This window comes from Cheilinus undulatus, linkage group 7 (genome assembly GCF_018320785.1).
Source record: "Cheilinus undulatus linkage group 7, ASM1832078v1, whole genome shotgun sequence".
NCBI classification, from domain to species: Eukaryota; Metazoa; Chordata; class Actinopteri; order Labriformes; family Labridae; genus Cheilinus; species Cheilinus undulatus.
The window spans coordinates 50,713,127-50,734,171 of record NC_054871.1 but is presented as its reverse complement, the minus strand read 5'-3'; the positions used below and the strand labels follow the sequence as shown (position 1 = coordinate 50,734,171).

General features: G+C 42.3%; 1 protein-coding gene across 2 annotated transcripts in view; it reads left to right on the top strand.

The window, feature by feature from the left end:
* Nucleotides 1-19,924, top strand: part of ralgps2 (Ral GEF with PH domain and SH3 binding motif 2) — a 140,273-nt gene extending 120,349 nt beyond the window's left edge. Inside the window, exons 10-21 of one of the 2 annotated variants that reach the window (XM_041791515.1) lie at nucleotides 1,470-1,607; nucleotides 2,512-2,602; nucleotides 2,688-2,755; nucleotides 2,842-2,980; nucleotides 3,066-3,217; nucleotides 5,707-5,761; nucleotides 9,411-9,488; nucleotides 12,710-12,815; nucleotides 13,739-13,831; nucleotides 14,359-14,464; nucleotides 14,548-14,639; nucleotides 16,520-19,924. In XM_041791515.1, the coding sequence (XP_041647449.1) occupies nucleotides 1,470-1,607; nucleotides 2,512-2,602; nucleotides 2,688-2,755; nucleotides 2,842-2,980; nucleotides 3,066-3,217; nucleotides 5,707-5,761; nucleotides 9,411-9,488; nucleotides 12,710-12,815; nucleotides 13,739-13,831; nucleotides 14,359-14,464; nucleotides 14,548-14,639; nucleotides 16,520-16,549 (1,148 nt within the window). In that variant the 3' untranslated portion in view covers nucleotides 16,550-19,924. The remainder of the gene's footprint in view (nucleotides 1-1,469; nucleotides 1,608-2,511; nucleotides 2,603-2,687; nucleotides 2,756-2,841; nucleotides 2,981-3,065; nucleotides 3,218-5,706; nucleotides 5,762-9,410; nucleotides 9,489-12,709; nucleotides 12,816-13,738; nucleotides 13,832-14,358; nucleotides 14,465-14,547; nucleotides 14,640-16,519) is intronic. The other variant, XM_041791516.1, reaches the window with a different exon arrangement.
* Nucleotides 19,925-21,045: the final 1,121 nt, after the last annotated feature.

Sequence of the window (21,045 nt, the reverse complement as noted above, 5' to 3'; positions counted from 1 at the left end):
GTCTCTGAGAGCGCCAGAGTGGGCGGGCGGGTGGGTGGGTGGAAATTCAGAAGCACAAAGATTTACTATCCCAGCCCCTTTGAATTTTGTTGTATCATAGTGGTCTATAGTCTTTATCACAAACTAAAACTGTAAAGTTAAAAATATCACTGATGTAAATGGTTACAGCTTAAAGTGGCGGTGAGGTATTAAAAAATATTGAGAAGGTCTTGAAAAAGTCTTAAAAAGGTATTAAAATTAACTTCAAGATCCTGCATATACCCTGTTTACATTGGTTATGAACCTCAGTGGCCCAATGGTCCACACAGTATCTAAAGATTTAAGGCACTGAAAAGATGCATGCATGAATAAAAATCACAGTCATCAATCAGAGGCATAAAAGTGCCTTTTCTTTACTAAGGGTTGTTTCTTATTAAAACCCTGGGCCCAGATCCGAGTACATTCCACCCCAAAGTCCCGTTCATTTGGTCCTTGTGAACATAGCGTACCAGACTCTGGCTCTGTGTCCAAGCCTGCCTGAAGAGCTGGTCTAAGGCATCGATCACTTGAAGTTGAGATGTGAACACAAATCTGTCCAAGTAAGGGGTACGTGTTAGCAGCGTTTACCTGTTGACTAAAACTCTGACTATTATTTAATTAGAATTAAAAATGTTAACCCTGCTTGTCAGAGAGTGGAGCTGTCAATTCCTAGCTTCTCCTGTCTCTTTGTATTTGTGCAAAAACATCTTATGTTATCCTCCTTCTTCACACCAGAAAGATGTAAAAGTGGCAAGAGAGTCACAGTTGGTGTCTTAAAAATGACGGAAAACATCCAGATTAGCTCTAAGGATGCATTTGACGACCCAAATGTTTGTCTTCTTCTTTGCTCTGCAAACCAACAACACACATGTCTCCACCTACTGCATCAGCCTGTGTGCGCACACACGTGTGCTCAGGCACAGAACGATGTGACTGATGTGAAAGCAGACCAGAAGGGAGAGGGGAGATTGTGCTTAGGCAAGGAGTAAAATACTCAAATCTAATGCAAAAACTTCCCTAGCCACTCATAGCGAAGGCAAAGCATCATGGGAGCTTATATGTCACAGCTGTGAACAGGGTCAGAGAGAAGCGTTTCAGAGATATGAACCATCAGTTTGTGATTATCTCCTGCAGCTGGAGAGCTGTCAGTGTGTGTTTTCTCGGTTTGTTTAACAGCAGATGGACTCTGTCCTCGTTTGGCTCTCTGACGTCTTCTACTCAGTCAATCATGATGAAGAACCTCAGCATGTTTCCTCCTCATCTGTCTCCTCTAAATTAATCTGTCTCATATATAAAAGAGTAACAATAAAAGTGTCTATTACCATGCTTTAGCAGCATCCTGTGCATTCTGTATTTGTATGTTGTTTTTTTATTGTTTGATATTCAGTGTTTTATATGTTTAAGTGTTTTTAGGCCAGTTCTGATGTCACTTCCTGTGTCCTGTGTTTCAGGGATGTACTTGTCTGACCTCACCTACATAGACTCCGCCTACCCTTCCACAGGAAGTATCCTAGAAAACGAGCAGAGATCGAACCTGATGAACAACATCCTGAGGATTATATCTGACCTTCAGAGATCCTGCACCTACGGTCAGTCCTACACAAACACACCTGAGCTGTTTGCTCCGTTTAAACGATCTCTGGTGCAGACCAAACAAGCGGACTCTGGTCTCTAAAAACAGGGGGTCTCGATTCGCTTCACAGCAAACCCTGGCGCGGTTCGTTTGAGGTGTGAAAGCACAGCGAAGCAACTTGTGAACAAAAGGCAGGAAGTTGCATAAAGTGTAATGGTTAATGGTTTTATGTGTGATTTAATACACTCACATACAACTCAGTACCTCGTCTGTGTAGCCATAGCAACACGTCGTAGTCTCTCGCTCACATGTTAGCTCGCCTTTTTCTTATGCTGACTTATTCGTCTCATATAAAGAACATGCTGAACAGCTCACCGCCTCACTGGCTTCCCATAACGCCCCAATGCAAAAGCAGAAACCCCAAGACAGCATAAATTTTGTGTTTTTTCAGCGTTTTTGGGGAAAAAAAGACCGGCTGAAGGAGAAATTAGTCTGGTAAATGTAAACATACCAGACTCAGACACCCTGCCTGGGTCTAATCGTAGAGGTTGCCTTAGTACAGTTTAATTTGAATCCTTGAATCGCTAGTTGCAGACCTAAGCGCCCAGGCTTTGGGTATGGTCCACGGGAGATGTGAACAGTACCAAGCACGAGTAAAGGTTACTCGTCAGCCAGCAGAGCTGTAAAGTCAGTTTTAAACATTTCCTGTCTCTTCAAAAACCACCACATCCATGCAGCACAGGCCCATTTCATCCCAGCTTCTGATGCTATCCATGTTATTTTTCAATAAAGGTTTAACAAGGGACCAACCAAGATAATAAAAATAATAGAGACTGTATTGATCTGAAATGCATTGTATCAGAGTATCTTTACATCAGTATCCTGGATCACATGACCTCATATTTACCCGTCCTCCTCAGATATCCCCGTGCTGCCTCACATTCAGAAGTACCTGAACTCTGTCAGATATATTGAGGAGCTGCAGAAGTTTGTAGAAGACGACAACTACAAGTAAGAACTACAGCGATGATGAGATCTTGTCTCAGCGTTAACCAGGTCAATCCTGTAAATAAATAAACCCATGATCTGTGTCCAGGTTGTCTCAAAGGATCGAGCCCGGCACCAGCACACCTCGAGCCAACGCCTCCAAAGAAGACCTGGCAGGTGGGCTGATGGGAACTGTAGTTTACCTTCTTTTCTGTTTGTCTGCAGCTCTCTTCATCTTCCTCCTCCCTTTTTCTCTCCTGCAGGTCAGGAGGCATCAGCGTCTCCTCTCTGTGGACGGAAATGTACCGTCTCAGCCGAAGGAACCAAAGTCCCAGCCACACCGCCATCGCCCCGGAACCTGCTGCCCTACGGTCACAGGAAGTGCCACAGTCTGGGCTACAAGTCAGTATTAGAGTACAAATGTGTCTGCGATGCATCGGTCTTTTTTAAAGAGGTGTAGATGTTTTAATTCTCTCTTTGTCTACAGTTTCATCCATAAGATGAACACAGTGGAGTTTAAAAGTGCAACGTTTCCAAACGCCGGCTCTCGCCACCTGTTGGACGACAGCGTGATGGAGAGTCACAGTCCCAGCAGAGGACAGGCAGAGAGCTCCACGCTGTCCAGCGGCATCTCACTGGGTCAGAAACATAAACACACTACGCTCTTTTTGCATTGTTAGTTCTGGACATTTCAGGTTAGTCAAGTTAATAAGTGTTCGTATTTATGATGTTTAATTTAATTTAAACAACCAGGAAAGCCTAATTGAGATTAAAATCCTCAGTAACACAAGAGTCCAGGTCAAGACTGGCAGCAGCACAGTTACAAAGCTGGAGATAAAACACACAACAGTTATAACACGATCAACCAATCAGGGGTCACAGAACAGAAGATCATCAGTCAGCAGCCTGATGCATCATCCTCCAATACCTCTATTGTTGTTTTAATAAAGATTTCCAACACACAAAGCCTCCTGCAGAAGATCCAGAGCTCCAGGAGCGGCTGTACCTGAAACTCTTATCCCACTTCAGCACGCTTTTTTACTTTTATCTTTTAACTGCTGTTAATTTACAAACAATAACTACATTTTTTTGGCAGATATGATGCATGATAAGCAAAGGCTACAGCCTTCATCTACAGCAAGCTTAAAACAATAACACTGACACGGGCTATATAGTACACCATATAGTGAATACGCCATTTTGTAGCAGTGTCCGAATTCTGAGTTTACATTGTTATTCACTATGTAGTGCACTCATTCTATCCCACAATGCATTTTGAAAAGTAATGAACAACCGATGCTCACTAGCCCAGCAATATTTACCATCATGGATAGCGGTTGCTGCCCTCAAACATGACGGACAACTGAGAGGAGCACAGGAACACATAAAAATATTATTTAATACTTTTTTGTTTGTTGGTTTTAATCAAATCAGTAAGGAAATGTTAAGGATATAAAACAGAGTAACTCTGAGGATTACAAGACATGAGACCATCATCTTTATGCATAAATAAGTTACATTACACATAAAATGTACACTATTTTGCCACTAAAGACACAACCTTTTTTATCTATTAGTACTTTTATTTTTGGGGGGAAAATACATCACATTTAGTATCAGTTTTCAGTGGAACTCTACCGTTAATTTCGATCCTCAGCCATTGTCATGGAAATCTATGAGCCGTTGTTGCTTAACCTTTTAATTGTTAGACAGGGATGACGTCATTTCCCGCAGCTGGAGTAGTGTCCAAAACCATTTTTGTGTTTTGCAGTTGAGTCCACTGTATGGTCCACTATATGCTGCTCACTATAAAGTAGGTAGGGAGTAGGGAATGAGTGAGTGGTTTCGGACACAGCCACGGAGTGGTCAAACCTCCCATTAAAACATAGGTTAGCTCAGCGGTACTCTAGGATTTAATGATTTCAAATCGTATATTTTACCCATTTTTATGATATGAAAATATATGCATAAAAATAGTTAAATGTAAAATATCGTGATTTAACTTGTTCACGAGAGCGTTTTGGAGTTCTTGGATTGTGTATTTGATGAGTTTGATGAGGGAAAGCCGGAATACCGTCTGCTTACATTGAGTTGGCACAGCAGGTCCGAACTTGGCAGCGGCCGATCTAAGAACAGCTTGCACCGACAATTGCCAAAATGTTGAAGTATCCCTTTAACTTCATGATTTTACTGACCTCCTTGTGCCCCCAATTTGTCTGGGCCCCCTTTTTCCCCCTAATGGAAGGCCTTCTCTGCACATGACTATTCTTGGTTGAACATGGCTGTGTTCAATCACCTTTAGGTACAGTGCGGGTCCCCGGTCTCTGGCATCTTTATTTTGGGGGTCACAGCCTGAAAAGGTTAAGAACCACTGTTTTATACAGTGCATTAATGATGTGTTTTGGGCATTCAGAAACCAAATTTCATCACTTGAGTCCATGCATCCGTACTCTGCCTCAACAATCCATGTTCAGTGATGACCTGATATCAGAACTCTCTGTCTCTCCTGTTATTCTAACAGTCCCTACGTCATTTCTGTTGCTCTCTTACTGTGGCTTGACTACGTTATGAGGGAGTCATGATGGATGAGTCATGTCTAAGAGTTGTTTTCTTTTGAGAGGCCGTTTTCTTTCCTTTTTCTGTTTTGTTGTTTTAAAGAAACCAAAATAGCAGAATTGTAGGAATGAAGAGCTTTTTGGAAGCTGATAAACTGGCTCTTATTATTGAGCTGAGACAGATAATCCACAGATAAAGCCATGCTGTTAGTTTACTAGCAGAAGATCACGTCAGCTGATGGAGCTCTTAAATGCATGCCAGTACGGGTTGTGTCTACACAACTAATGCAATCCAGATGAAGATGTCCCAGATCACCTCTGTAGGCAGTCTGAGCTATTAGAGCGGTTTCAGTACACATTTAGGCACATCCACTCAAAGCATTATGGGTTACCACTTGTATCTGAATGCCCAGAATAGATATAAATCTCAGATCTTCATTTAGCTTTAGCCTGGCTTATAGCTCTTTTTTGCCAAGCCTATGTTCCTTGAAGAGTCTGGTAATTTAATATTGAAGCACCCCTGATTGTTTTTCTCACCTTACTGATGGTTAAAGTGTGTTTTTGTGTCTCCAGGGAGCAGTGATGGTTCTGAGCTCAGTGAGGAGGTCTCCTGGCCGGCCTTTGAGAGGTGACTTTAATGTGTCTGTGTCGTCTGGTTGTGCGTGTGTTTGTGTGCGAGTGTGCGTGCTCTGCTTGTTCATCACATCCACATGTTGTACAATAAGGAAATAGACCCTCCCATATGATGCTGTCTCTTTAAACAGAGCTGACCATCTCTGCTCTCAGCCTCACGGTGAGGGTGGGGTTTGGGTGGGGTGCGTCACACCTCCGTCCCTCTCTGCTCCTCCCTCCCCTCCCCTCCCCTCTCCCTCCTCTGATCTGAACTAACCTTTACTAACATTAAATCCTGATTTAAGCTTCTGCGTCGGATCAGACTGAGTGCCAAGCACTTTCTTGAGCACTGAATACATGTATGCTGATTTATCTGCACATCTCTGCAGTCCTTCACTGAGTTAACAATCTGATTTATATGCTAGCTACTTTGTTAGGGGTGGGCAGTTTGCCTCAATTTATAGTGATCAATAGTTATATTTATGGGGATGTAGGAAAAAACTGAACAAGATCCTTCAGAGGAATATAAATGCATCATTTGTCATTGCTTCACTGAGGGCCTGGAATTTGAAATTTGGGATGAATCATCTCGTTTTCAATGTGGTCTTAAAGAAATATTCAGAGAGATCAGTACAATTCAGTAAAATTAACTTTGTGCCCAAGAGGCCGAGCATGTTGTTTATGCCAGAATAGAAATCATGCATGCCCTCTGAACCATTCAGTTGTGCTGTGCAGACTGCCGCTCCCTCTTTTGTGTCTATGTGCAGCCTGTTATGTTGGTGCATCAGCATGGTTTTGCAAAATTCCTACATGAAAACAGCAGTATAGTCTGACAACTCAAACTTGTACTCTCTGCATCCAGCTCGACTCAAGCTCTTAAATTATCCCTGGCTGTAATTTCAGCTCCTCAGATGGAGTAAATAAAACTTTAGGAAGTCAGACTTTTCCAGCATGGCATGAATGGAGAACAGTAATAATATAGCCTTCAATAAAAGCCCATCTTTTTTACAGATTTATCACGGGTTAAATATGAAGACTAGAGAGACAGAGTATATTCTGTGGTTGGACAACAGATCCAGAAGTTTGCTCTGGCAGTGAGCTGATAGAAAGGTTTTAATTCAGCATGTGAGCTCTGACACATCTCATTTAGGAGAAATAATTTTGATTCAGACGGAGACTCAGAGCCGTGCCGCCCTGCAGGTTCTGATTACTGAGATTTTACACCAGCTTTGTAAAACTTCTCTCTCTCAGTATGTCAGAATCATCCTTTTAAAGAACACAATGATGCACTGCTTCATCAAAAAGCTTCATAATTCAAGACAGCAGAGCAGAGACGGCCTGAGGAGAATTTTTAACACCCTGAGAGACACATTTATATTTATCTGACAACAACATGCTGAGTTATAAAAAAAGTTTTCTTTGGTTCAGCAGTGAAACTGGCTTTTTCTCTCTTTGGGTTTGTTAATAGGAGCTAGAATGGGACGTTACCTGCCGGTACTTCTCTGCAAAGGTGCACATGAGAAGACTGGCCATAGCTGGTTCACTGGTGTAAATTTAAGCTGAATCCCAATTCTCCCCTTAACCTCAAGCTCAACCCTCAGTCTTAACTCGCCCCTCAAAACCAAGTGTAAGGGCCGTCTCGTGACTTAGAAATGGGACACCCCTTAATAGCAGTTATGATTTCAGATTGTAGAGGGCAGTAATGTGCCAAAACTGCATGGTCTGTCCATTCAGAGGAAGAAGAAGAAGAAGAAGAAGAAGAAGAAGAAGAAGAAGAAGAAGATGTTAATATTCAACCAAATAACATGTATAAACACCACAACCACGGACATATTCAGCTGAAAGTCACCGTATAGCACGGCCATTAGCTGATGCCAAACACCAGTTGTAACTCGTAGGCTTGTCCGCGACGGCATGGTTACCGGCTTACGATCGTAAAAATAAAAGTAAATGTGTACATTAAACTAAGATTTGGAGTGGTTTTCGTAATTTTTAGATCCCCATTGACAAAAAAAACCCCTTAAATTTGTAGCTTGATTTTTTTCCCTGCATTCGCTGCCATCTTTCTTTGAGTGATAACCCTCAATACCAAGGGAGCTCCAGGAACATCTCAAAATTGAGGAAGATAAAGCTCTCAAACCCGCCCCTCAACTCAACTCTCAGGAGAATTGGGACAGCCCTCACACCTCACGGGAACACACATTTTGAGACTGAGGGTTAAAGTTGAGGGTTAAGGGGAGAATTGGGATTCAGCCTCAGGCCTTGAAGTTGGCTTTGTCTAAGCCGGACCTAGGCGATAAACTTATTTTATTTGTGTCCAGCAGGTGCACATGGCTTCAGAAAAGCAGCACTCACACCAAACACGCCTAAACTTTAGGCTTCTTAAACCATTGTGATACCAAAATCTATCAGTAATGTGATGCATAGTCGCCTGAAATTTACTCACTAAATCAGAGATGCACCTGCATGTAGAGCTTGGCTGTTTGATTGCTATATAACACATTTTTATCACATAAATATTTCTAGTAGGGCTGAATGATTTGCAAAAAGAATGTAATTACAATTTTTATCCCCAATATTGCAATTTAATATGTGATTATCTTCGGTTCCTCACCTTGTGCATTTTTTCAACAAATTCAAGCAAAAAAATCATTCCATATTATAGCCTACATTCTGCCAGGAAACTCATCATACATTTAACCAGTTTATTGCATAATGGATCTACCACAGTTTTACTTGGCAGAGAAAGCTTTGCCCAAAAGATGCTCCCTGAGTTAGTCAAACAGCTGCTTTGACTATGCAGGAAGCACATGGCTAGAAATCCCCATATAGATACATTTATGACAGTGTGTATTGAAAACAGTGAAATTATTCAGAAGCAATTAATCCATAGTAGCATGAATCTGAATATGAGGGTGCAACAAGCTTTATGCTATGAAGGAGGCAGCTGGGGTGGAGGAGGGGAAGCTGGCTATCAGCTGATCGCAATTTGGGTTCTGACTTTTGTGAACTAACACTGAGCTTCATCAGTTTGAGATAGAATTAACTAATTATTTTTGCTCATATTGCACATTTGATGTCATTTGCTGTATTGAAGGGCATTATCATTTTTATTTCACTCATTCTGATTAAGGAAAACTCACATAAAACACAAAAAGAAAGATTTTTTAAACCATTATAAAAATTTTGACACTTGAATGTGTGCATAATGTGCATAAAATCTCTGCCGCTGCAAAAACATGATATATAAAACTTCTATTTTAACACATTTCAAGTTAAACAAATATTACAACTTGCGCAATTTGGAAATTGCAGCAGGCCATATTACGATTTAATCTAATTTGCGATTAATTGCCAAGCCGTAATTAGTATAGTACTAATCAGTACAATCTCTGAAAGTATAATAAAAAGAGGACTCGTTCACGTCAGACTACTTATAAAGACGTCTTCGTAGATTCAGAGCTACATGAACCAACAGCGAAGAGTCGACGCAGAAGTCTAAATCATGTTTAAGTGTAAGAGGAGTAAACCGAGTCCACACTCACATCATGTCCACCTTAGACCACAGACTGAGTCTAACACACCATCCAGCCCTAACCCCCCCCCTCCACCAGCACACAGCCCTAACAGTGCCCCCCCACCCTGTCTTATCCCACTCTGAACAGGACTCGCTTCTATCACTCTCTGGGCCCGGTGACCCGCGTGGCCCGAGTCCCCCACAGAGGCGTCCTGAGGCCCAGCAGGTACAAACAAGACCAGAACAACCTCTTTATCCTCCGTACCTGCAGGGAGCGCTGTCTGCTGGGGCTTACACTGAGAAAGAGAGTGTGTGTTTATGCGTGTGTGGTTAAATCAGGTGGAGGGCTCAGGGTCTGCTCGGGGTTTCAGTTCTTCTTCTATCGCTGCGAACACATTTCTACCTTTTGCTGTCTCTGAGTTCCTCCTCACAAACACATGAACGCCTCCATATGAAGCTGATGACAGAACGGTAGATCCCTGTAGACAGACTGAAGCATTAAATCCATAAATCAGTATTTTTCCACTTGGACTAAAGACATGTTCAAATGTAAGGATGTTCTGAGTTTGAGTTCTGATGCCCCTCTAAGAGCTGATGAGGTACTGGAGGCTATTTAGATTTAGATTTACCATCTGAGTAGGTCCCGTTGTTCTCTGGATTTGGTACCTGAAAAGCTATGCTTTAGAATATTTAGTTCCCTCGCTGTGATTGATTTTAGCTAAATTGGGCAGGGCCTCATATTGGTGTTTGCCTTGGGCCTCCACATTACTAACCTTGGGCCTGCCAATCACAATCCAGTTTCAGAAAATGCAAGTTAACCCATTTAAACCTGATGCAGTAATCACGTACCTTTAAGACCTGAAGAGATGCAAGGTTGTTCTGACCTGTATTTTGGATGATCGGACTGTTTTAAGGGCATGTGACTGAGGCACTGCAATGCCATCTGCTAAAACATGTGCTAGGAGACAGATGGGATAAGGAATATTTTTGTTTTTGTTAACATTTACAGGAGGTCATTGATGACAAAAGTTTAAGTTAAATTTTCTAACCCTAGTGAGGGAAGTGACAGTGTTGATGACTTTAAAAAAGACACTAGACCAACAACATTTAGACTGTGACCCAGGTTAAATGGACTGGAAACCAGCTAGAACAGATTAAATGATGAGGGAGGATATTGTTTTGATTTGATTGGTTACCAACTTTATCACAGAGGCAGTTTTTTACAGCTAAAGCCAAAGGTTGAAGCTCTTAAATGTTTTATTTATCTGCTACAGAGGCTGAGAAATAGAGATTTAAATAAACCCTGAAATTCTGTTCAACTTTTCAGAACCCCTTCAGGTTTTAGGAGGTTGTTTTTAAGCAGTACTTAGGTTTTAGGAAGTGTCTTCTCAAAGCAGCCCAGTTCAGACCATAGATTGATGATGCAAGGTGATGAAGATTTGCGTCGGGACGCTCTGCAACATTTTAAATGCCTACAACTTTACACCACTGTGACTCAAGGAGAGGACCAATCATTTACACCGCAACAACTCTCACCATAACTCAGTTTAGAGATTTATTTCTGAAGCTACTGTTTAATAAATCTATCTATACAAGGGGGACAAAACTGCACATTAACTGTTATTTTTCCTGTATTTTTATCATCATAATGTGTAACATCAGGCTGTTTGATTCCTGCAATTCTTTGCTAACTCAGTCTAGTTATAACTAAGATATCAGCTGACAATTTTAGCTCTTACTGAGGTTCAGATTACTTTATTTGTACCCGTAGATAGATTTGTTTTGCAGTCAGAGAGATGACAACATCCATTGTGAAACACAGGTCACAGGACAGAAGCAACATAAAACAAACAGACAACAGGAGTGTTTCCAAGCTGAACTTCTTGTGCAAAAAGTTTTATTTTAATGGTAATTGTATTCTTTTACAAAATTCACAGCATGATTTTATCTAGCTATTATTTTACTTAAATAAACTTAGCATAAAAGGTAATTAAATTAGTGTTTAGTAGATTGTTTCTTTGTTCTAACAATGCTTCCTGGCACTAAATCTTATACCCTTGGACAGCCTGTTTATTGGTATCAGCAGAGAAGATTTGGCACATTTTTCATTTGTGCTACCCACGTACTCAGCTCTGAGGCTCATCCCACAAATACATGCTCCTTACAAATGTGGAGCCATTTAATAGGGAAATAAACAGACTTTCCAAGGGTATAAGATTTATTGCAACAAAGGATTGTCACAACAAAGAAATAATCTACCAAACACACATTTCCTTACTTTTTGTGCTGAGTGTATTTGTTTCTGTTTAAAGCCTTTAAAAACAAGATTTGTCCTTTTCACATTTATCTGCCTGAACATCCTGGACAGTGTTAATTTCATCGACTAAAACTGTGACTAACAATGTTCATCAACAGCTTTTTTTACCATGACAAAAACTAGACTAAAACTAACAAAAATAGATCTGTGATGACTAAAACTGACAAAAACGAAGTTTAGTTTTTGTCAAGATGACTAAAACTAGACTAAAATGTAATGTAGTTTTTTGTCAGACATTCAAAATCTGTGATATTTCTCTACTGTTGGTAAATCTGTCATCAAACAAAGCATCTGTATCGCTTCTGTCTCTCAGCTGTAGAAAGCAGGGACCCCAGGTTTGGCAGGGTGCAGAGAACACTACCATGATTTGGTACCAGATTTAGGCAAGAGAATAAATGCTTGGACTAAAAGTAAAGAAATGTAAGGACAAAGGACTAAAACTAAACTAAAACTGAAAATTGGAGAAATGACTAAAAAGTGACTGAAACTAAAAGACATTTCATCTTATGACTAAGACTAAAATTAAAGATAGCTGCCAAAATTAACAGTGGTCCTGAACCAGCTGTCTTCAACATCATCAGGCGGCCGGATTCACACAGGCACGGTTTGGTCCAGTTAGCAGCAGCCGTCACCAGGGATGTTTTAAACAGTCTTGTCACATCATGAATCTGGTCTGAACTGGGCTTTAGGCCTTACTGAGTTAATGACTGGTGCCTGTGTCTATCTTCATGCCCCCCACTGGAAAACTTATTCTAACACAGCTGACGCAGAAACATGATCAGATCTCCCAGCAGCTCACACATGTTCTTCATTATTCAGTAAAAATATTTACAGAAGGGTTTTAAAACATTTGATAATATTCAGGCTTTTTCTGATCAGCTGGCTCCCTCTCTGCTCCTCTCTCTGCTGCTCCTCACACACTCTGCTCACCACCGTGACCAACAGCTGATTTATCCGCATGAAATCACTCATCCACGTTAAATGGAGTTTCGGTGGCTCTGCAGAGTGTGTCCGTCTTTATTCTCTGGGTGTAGATCAGTGTTTGTGAGTTTGTGTGTTGTTTTTGGTGTGTGTGTGTGAGAGAACACACACTGTTTATGTTATTGAAGTCAGAATATTTCATGTTGTAGCTCGGCGGAGTCAGAGGAGCTGGCGGTCCATCTTTACCCCGGAGCAGTGACGGTTCAGGGCGTGCTGAGGAGGAAGACAGTGATGAAGGAGGGCAAGAAACCTACGGTGAGGAAGCTCACACTCTGTCTCACTCTGAGAGCTCATGTTTTAAACTTTATTGCTGACTGTTGTGAAACCAAAGCTGCAGTTCTTTGTTTGAGTAGAGACAGATTAGATTTTATTAGATTTTTTAATATGAAACTTATTAAAGTTGATTGTCTTTTTCGCATTCCTTTCATCCCTCTTGCTGTGCTGAACCAGATTAAAGATATGAAAAGTGAACTCCCATGATGAGCACAAAACTCCTGATTCAGGTGTCACTGTGACATGACCCCGCCCTGACCTTTCTTTCCAAGACAGGAAAACTCCTATTTGTTCCGCCCTGTAGATGCACGGCGTGATGCACATTTAAGCTGATAAAATATAGATTTTAAAAAAGGTAAAAGGGAATTAAAAAAGCTGCATGCTTACAGAAACAGCTGCAGACAATTAATGCCAAAGGATATATGCCACAATATCTTCTTTTCCTTCTTTTCTGAATGTGATGATCTTCTGGGGGCCAGACAGGAAACCTAGGGGCCTGATATGGCCCTCAGGCTGCCAGTTGATGATCGGTGGACTATGGGGATAAAAATTACACCATGATGGAGCGCCAAAGTCCATGTAATTGATGGGAAACCCTGAGACACAAACCCATAAAGTCAGGAGGCTCAGAATGAGAGATAGTACCTGCAGCTCTACTATGCTCTGAGCGCCGTTCTCATGCTGACAGAGTTCATTTCTGTCCACATAAAGATGATGAGTTAGGAGGAGTCGGGAATTTTATTATTCTCCAGAAATGTGACTGTGTCAAACAAAGAAGGCCAGGACAACTCAAAGAAAACCAACACTGATATCATTGTCATGGTATTTTCTCCAGACTGCTCCACACATGAATCACTTAGACCAGGGTCTCTGATTCACGTCTTCTTTCTGATTTCTGCCTGCAGGTGGCGTCATGGACCAAATACTGGGTGGCTCTCTGTGGAGCTCATCTTTACTACTATCCTGCCAAGTCCCTGAAGGCCACAGAGAGGAAACATGTGAGTCCAACAGGCAGACTCGGATTTTTCTGTGTGTTAACTCCCCTGTGAGTGTGTTAGTGTGTCTCTGAGCGTCTGTGGGCTGGGGTGGGTTGGTTTGGGTTGGGGGCACAGCTGGTAGCGTTCATGCAGTAATCAGGGTGATGACATCACTGCGTCCTGCATGTCACTCACAGTTTAATGAGAACCTTCTGGAGTCGAACACAGACCAGTCTCCATGTAGAACTGCGTGTTCTTTTGCATGAAGAGCAAACACTTCAATGACTTTTTTCATGTTTCTGATCAAACACGATGATGAGGGAAGAGCTGATGTACATTCTGATCATTTCTCTCTTCCTTTGTTGTAATTCCATTTCCTGTCTTCCTCCTGTTCTTTTTTCATTTGTCCCTACACCTCAGTAGTCAGTCAGTACACCTCAGTATGCATCATTATCAACCCCCTAAATAATGAACCGTCACTTTGATGCTATACCCGGTCTTTAGGTGTTATCCCAGCCTTACCTGAGCTGTCTGTGTTCTTCCCACAGTTTAAATCCACCTCCAGTAAGAGCGTGTGCGTCGTCGGTCTGATGGCCATGATGGCCGACGACCCCGAACACCCGGACGTCTTCCTGCTGACCGACTCAGAGCACGGTGAGACGCATTAACACACACGAACAAACATGTACATCAGTGACAGAAACCAAACACTCATGCTGTTTGTCTCTGTTGCCTAGGTAACACGTATAAATACCAGGCAGGAAACAGGATGAACGCTCTGCTGTGGTTCAAACATCTGAGCGCCGCCTGTCAGAGCAACAGGCAACAGGTGAGGCACACAAACAACTACACATTCTGTGAAGCCTGAGTTATGTTTCTGCACTGAATCTGCACCTTAGGGAATTCAGTAGAGGGATGCTTGCAGCCTGTATTGACTATCAGAAGGCAGAGGAGATGTCCTCTGGAGGATCCTGGAGCTGGGATCCTACATTCCTCCATCTAGCTGATGTCTGCCCCATATCCTGGTCCAGGGAGAGCTGTGAAGTGTGTTGGCTCCACCTCTGACTTCCTCCCAGTTGATTCTGGGGTGAGGCAGGGGTGCAGCTTAGCCACTATGCTCCTCAGCACGTGCATGGACTGGATAATGGGGCGGATAACAGGGGAGCGAACCGTGGAGTGTCCTTTGGTGATGCCCAGATCACTGATCTGGACTTTGCTTATGATGCTGTCCTTGTAGGGGGCTCTTAACTTGCTGAGTCAGTAGGCTGAAGCGTTGGGAATGCACATATCCTGGGCAAAAACAAAGATCCAGAAAACTGGAGATGCCTTGGATGCTGCCAACGAATCTTTGTCAGTGAATGGTGAGAGCGTGGAAGTTGTAGAGCAGTTCACCTTCCTTGAAAGTGTAATCCATCGATCTGCTGACTGTGAGGCTGAGATCAACCACAGGCGTGGACTTCCAAATAGGGTGGTGGGTTTGCTGAGCTCGACAGTTTGGCATTCCTTCTATCTGTGCAGATGAAAGTCAGAGTCTTTCGGTCCTTGGTTCTCCTGGTCTTATTATACCTTTTTGAGTCCTGGACTTGAATGTTGGGCAGAGGCGCCGACTGGAGCCCTCCTTCAGCGTATCTTTGGATGTTGTTGTCAGACCATGGTTCTGTGCTGATGGGGTCAGGAGAGCAGGAATGGGAAGGGTCAGCTGCCTGATACAGGAATGGCACCTGGTGCACTTCCTTGGGCCTGATCCAGCTCATGCTGAAGCCGGGTGGGCTGGTCCAGACACTAGGGGCCATGAAGGTGTCAGCTGGGAGGATACCCAGAGAGATGGGGAATGGACCTGGAACAGGCCTGGAGGATGGCTGTCAGGAGGCCTGAGCAGATCCGGCATATGCTCCCATACCTGACCAGACTAAATCTACACTGTTACAGTTTAGAACAGGCCCAAAGATTCCAGTAAGGGCTGTCAAGAGAGTTACATTTTTTTCTCTTCCATAGTTAACTCATGATTAATCACAAATTTATTGTGCCTTTTTTGTCTGTTCTGAATGTACCATACAGGAGTAATTTTCAAGATTTAATGGGGAAATATTATGCAAAAATCACTTTTTCATGCTTTTCTAACACAATATGTGCTCCTGGCCTGTCCTCAATCCCATCAAGAACCAGAAAAATCCATCCCCTCTCTTTCTCCACCTTTCAGAAAATGTGTGCTGAAACAAGCTGTTTTCAGATTTTACCCTCATGACCTTGTGTAGGGAGTTAGCACCGCCCCCGTGGTTTGGTTGGCCCTACCCACTTGGAAGAAAGTTCCGCCCTCCTCTCCTGATCGTCCTCTCAGCTGTCAGCTGAGATGCTTGATAGCTCAGTGGGTTACCCGGCTGACTTTGGTCTGGGAGATTGATGGTTCAAATCCCAGTCAAGTTCTTAACTTTGGATACACCTCTGAGACCAATATAAGCTTGTTTAAAAACATGTCCCTTCAAATACCCTTCCACCACCAAAAACCTGCTCACTAAGTGAATTGGTGACTTTAGATTGGCCATAGGTACAAGTGTTACTGGTTGTATGACTGGCCACCAGTCTAGGGTGTACTCCACCGCTTAGCCAACAACAGCTGGGATAGGTTCCAGCCCTCACGACCCCAATGGGATAAGCAGTGGGCGGATCTAATTGAATATGTCTACTAATCTTATCTCACCTGCTTTTCAGGTACCTGCCAATCTGATGTCATTTGAATGAGCCATGAAGAAGAGAGACGGAGCGATGACGAGACAGAGGAGGAGAAACCAGGGGAGGGCACAGGAGAAAGACGAAGGTGCTGAGGAGGAGGAGAGACTCTGTAGTGGGAGCTTTCACTGCCATGAGCCCCGCCTCACTGCAGCCTCACCGCCAACACTGCCTTAACCAGCCACATCTAAAGACGGACTGTCTTTGGACAGACACCTACAGTCCTCCTCGGCTTTTATGGGGTTAACTGTTTTTATTTGCCCCCCCCCCACACACACTCCCTTCCTCTGCTGCAGCGTCTTCACCTTTTAATCAGACGGACACACAATCACACACTGGAGGATTCAGACACTTCCTTTGACTTTTCACACGAGTTGTCACATGACTTTTGGGATGAACCACGCTCACAGACACTCCCAGGCCTGTTGTGTTAAACATAAGGGCTCTTCCTCTTCTGGATCACAGCAGAAACACTTTGTATGAACAGACTTTTATTAATGAACTTTGTCACACGCGGGCTGAGTGTTGTGTTCACGTGTGCGTGTTTGGATTAGGTGAAGACGGGTGGGGGGGGTTCTTGTTTATGTTCACACGGTACGATAATCCAGAGTCTAAGCTACGGCTGGCTGCACACCAGACGATCTCCAGATCTTATCTGGTTTTAAAAACATGGGAGAGCACAGATGTAAGGACACTTTAAACTGATTTTAACATTATAATCCTCTGAATGCAGACACTAGACGATTCATCCAGACCATGAGACCACACAGCTTCAGCTTGTGGAGAAATAACCAAAGGCTTAAACACACAGAATAACCTGAGTTTTAAAACTATTGTTTAAAGACAGCAGTGTGGAGTTTTCTCCTCTTATGTCAGAGTTTGGTTTGCGATAGATGAAGCTTCAGCTCCAGCAGAAATATTTACACACTCAAGGATTATTTGGACACAAATACGGTTACAAGGCCACGCCCACGCCACATTCGTTAGAGGGGAATGAAAATGGTCCAGTGTGCAGCCAGCCAAGGACACATTCATGTTTAGTTTGACTACGGTTCATCTTTTAACACGTGTTTCTGGCGTCTCACTGATTGAACACTAAAGTTAGAAGCTGTGAAAGACTCAGAGAGAGAGAGCAGCGTTTACTCCCGATTCTCTCCCTCCATGTTTCAGCCGACGGTTGAAGCTTCTTGTCTGTTTTAGGGTTGTTTCATTTGTTTTTTTTTTGTATTTTTCAGGGGATTGGGGGGGGGTCAAGGAGGGTAGGGGGTCACAGTATTACCACGTAGTCAGTCAGTCTGTTACATTTGAATGTTACATTTTTTTGTTTTTTTCTTCATGTTTGTGTGAATTTTATTCTTTCTATTCTTGCTCTTCTGCTCAGTTCGATGTTTAATGTGACTAACAAGCTTGTGGGTTAGAAAGAGTGCCAACTGATAAAGTCCTGCCCGTAGAGACGAGCAGAGATGCCACTGTCGGGTTCATCCAAATATAGAAACTCGATCAGGTGGATGCATTCATCAGATTTAAATGTTTTCTTTAAAAACAGCTGTTTACATTCAGTGTTTACACATTTCATCCATATTGAACCCAGTTAGACTTACTGTTTTACCACCGTTCATCCTACGGTCCCATGTATGGAACGCCATTTCAGCATATATTTAGTATCAACAAAATCAGCCTGTTTGTAGCTCTACTACTTCTAAATATTTGCACGCTAGTTTTCAACTAGGCAGAGCAAAAGTGTCACTTATAGCACTAGTTAGGCAAAAAAAGTCCCCTAGTGCTACTGGTAGACTGTTTTTGGGTCTATGAGAAGGGCTAGTTAAGCTAAAAACATCTACTGTTACTATTAGTAAGAGCACAAATATCCACTCATAGTACTAGCAGACAGTTTTGAGGCTTACTAGTTGTGCATGTAAGACACAAAATGTCTGGTGGAGGCCAAACAGTCTACTAGTAGTACTAGTAGGCACTAAATGCTTATGAGGGGGGGAAATAAGTGAATGAAGGCTTCCAGTTAAATCTACAGTTCAAATTTAAAATGACAACCAATCACGATTCAGGATTGGCTGTGACCCTGCCTACTTTGTTTGCATTGGTTATGCTATCTAGTAAGATCCAAAACATCTGCTGGTAAGAAGTGGACCTTTTTATCCCTTCTAGTACCTCTAGTGACACTTGTGGCCATAGTCGTGTTCTAGTTGGCCAACATTGAGCACAAGGACTGAAATTGGGCCTCTAGTGGAGCAACAGAATGGTTGATATGACCGATATCAAATATGGCTTTCCACACCCTTCATTTAAACGTTTTTTAAGAGGGAGAGAAATGAAGTTCTCCTCAAACCAGGAAAAGTTGAAATCAGACACATCTAGAAAAATGATACAGAACAGGACCTGAAAGTAGAAACTAGGGATGTTTCAGCAGCTCATTTCAAAATCAAACATCTATCCTGTGTGTTCTGTTGACACGTGAGCCCTTCAGTTTGAGCACTTCCACTCTGATTTAACAACGCTTCTCCTTCCAGAACTGGAGTTGATTTGTAAGACAGAATGCATCATTGTTGGGGATGGTGTTGTTCTCCTAGCTAAGGGGGCAGTCCTGATAGGCGCCCTGGATCAGAAACAGGAGGAGATTAATCAAGCTCTCCAGTCAGTACACTAATACTTGCAAAGCATGCAGACACTTGCATTCTTTCAGTGCGTTTTTGTTAATCCATGTCAGTGTCTCCCTGCAGCCACAGTGATGTAAAAGTCCATCAATCTTTACCTTTGGAAGGTCATCTGAACCTTGCATTTACCTTTTTACTGTCCCCTTATTTCCTTTTTAGTCCATAGCAAGCTCTTTTTTCTGCAGTCAAGTTAAAGTTATGATCTCTGATCTAGAAAAGCAGGTCTGCATCCAAACAGGAAGTCAGTTATTTTAGTTAAAGCCATTTAGATCTGAAGCTGCATAAAAAAGTCACCCTTAAAACCTAAATATTCGTAAGAAACTTCTGTAAACCTTTTTAAAAAACTAAAGGATTTACAAAAATTGTAGTCACCGATACACTAATGGGATAATAAGAACATGTAGGCTTTTCCAAAAATTGCCAGCTATGGCCTATTTGACAAAATGGAGGGAAATAGTCCCCAACATCCCCAGCTTCATGAACATCACCACGATGATGTCATCCTTTAAAGACTCCATCTACACCTCCATACCGCTTATTATCAGATGATCCAGGAGGGATTTTAATGCCAGGAGTAAACGGTAAATAATCAGCTCCACCAACTAGTGGCTCTTAGTTTAAGGGTCCAGTAGGTCGACATAAACGCCAGCTGGGAAGGATATTAGGAGAAAGTGTTTGTTCGTACACAAGTTTGCAGAAACAATCTTCTGTAAGAGAAGGGGGGGGGGGGCTCATTCAGAATGCTTCTGGTTTAAGTCATAAAGAAATGTTTCTGATGCATCAAACTCCATGTTCTCAGATGTTACAGGGGTAATGGGGGTGGGGGGGTGTCTATGTTTGTATAAACTGAATCAGAGCTGTGGGTGATGATCCTGTGGAGAATGAATGAGAGTCACAGACGGTGTGTGTGTCTATTTTTGTAAAACGATGTGATTGAAGAGGGTGATCAGTAATCAAGTCAAGACAATAATGTTGGGGGGGGGTATAGGGTCGGTTTATTCTGGACTTGGAACGTCACAGTACCAGAATTTTCAACTTTGATACAATACCAGTCAAAACCAACAATACTGATGGCAGAAAACACAGAAAAATGGGAGCAAATCAACTATTATCGGCTCTAACTAGAGACGTGGACTCTCAGAGATCCGTAATAACGCCTCGAACAGTGGAGAAGGACATGGGGCCATGATTGGGGTTTACTGAAGTTATATGGACCTGAAGGTGAGCATCAGCTCAGCTCCATCAGAGTTAGAGAGGAAAGTTTTGGATTACCATGATTCTTTAGATCAGCTGTTTCAGTGATAAGCTCGCTTCTTTTTGCTTTAGATTATCTGTGAAAGATCTCAGTGTTTTAAAGCTTTATATACAAAATCAGGATGGATCTCAAAATGAGATAGACACAGCTGGGCTTTCTTTCTAAACTAATATAATCACCTGTTAAAGCGCTGTTATCCACGTTTATTTTTAACATGACAGATTCACAGAATGTCCTTTATCTTTCACATTAAGTTGCTCGTATAAACTGGACACTTGAACTCTATAACGTGGAAATAACTTCAGTATTTAACCAACTACAAACTGTTTGTTTACAATGGCTAATTCACTTAGTTTGATAAATATCATTGCCTTTATCAACTTTTTATCTTTCCATGTAAAACCAGCTGTGTTCATCAGACATCAGGATTCTATGCACAGCTAAAAATTGTCTTTAGATGCCACCTTCAATATTGTTTTCATGTATGGGTGATCTGCTGAAGTTTTACATCTTAATTTTCCTTTGAGGTAAAAACAATAGGAGGGAGAATGGAGTGAGGTTTAATGTTTGTGCTTCATCTTGCA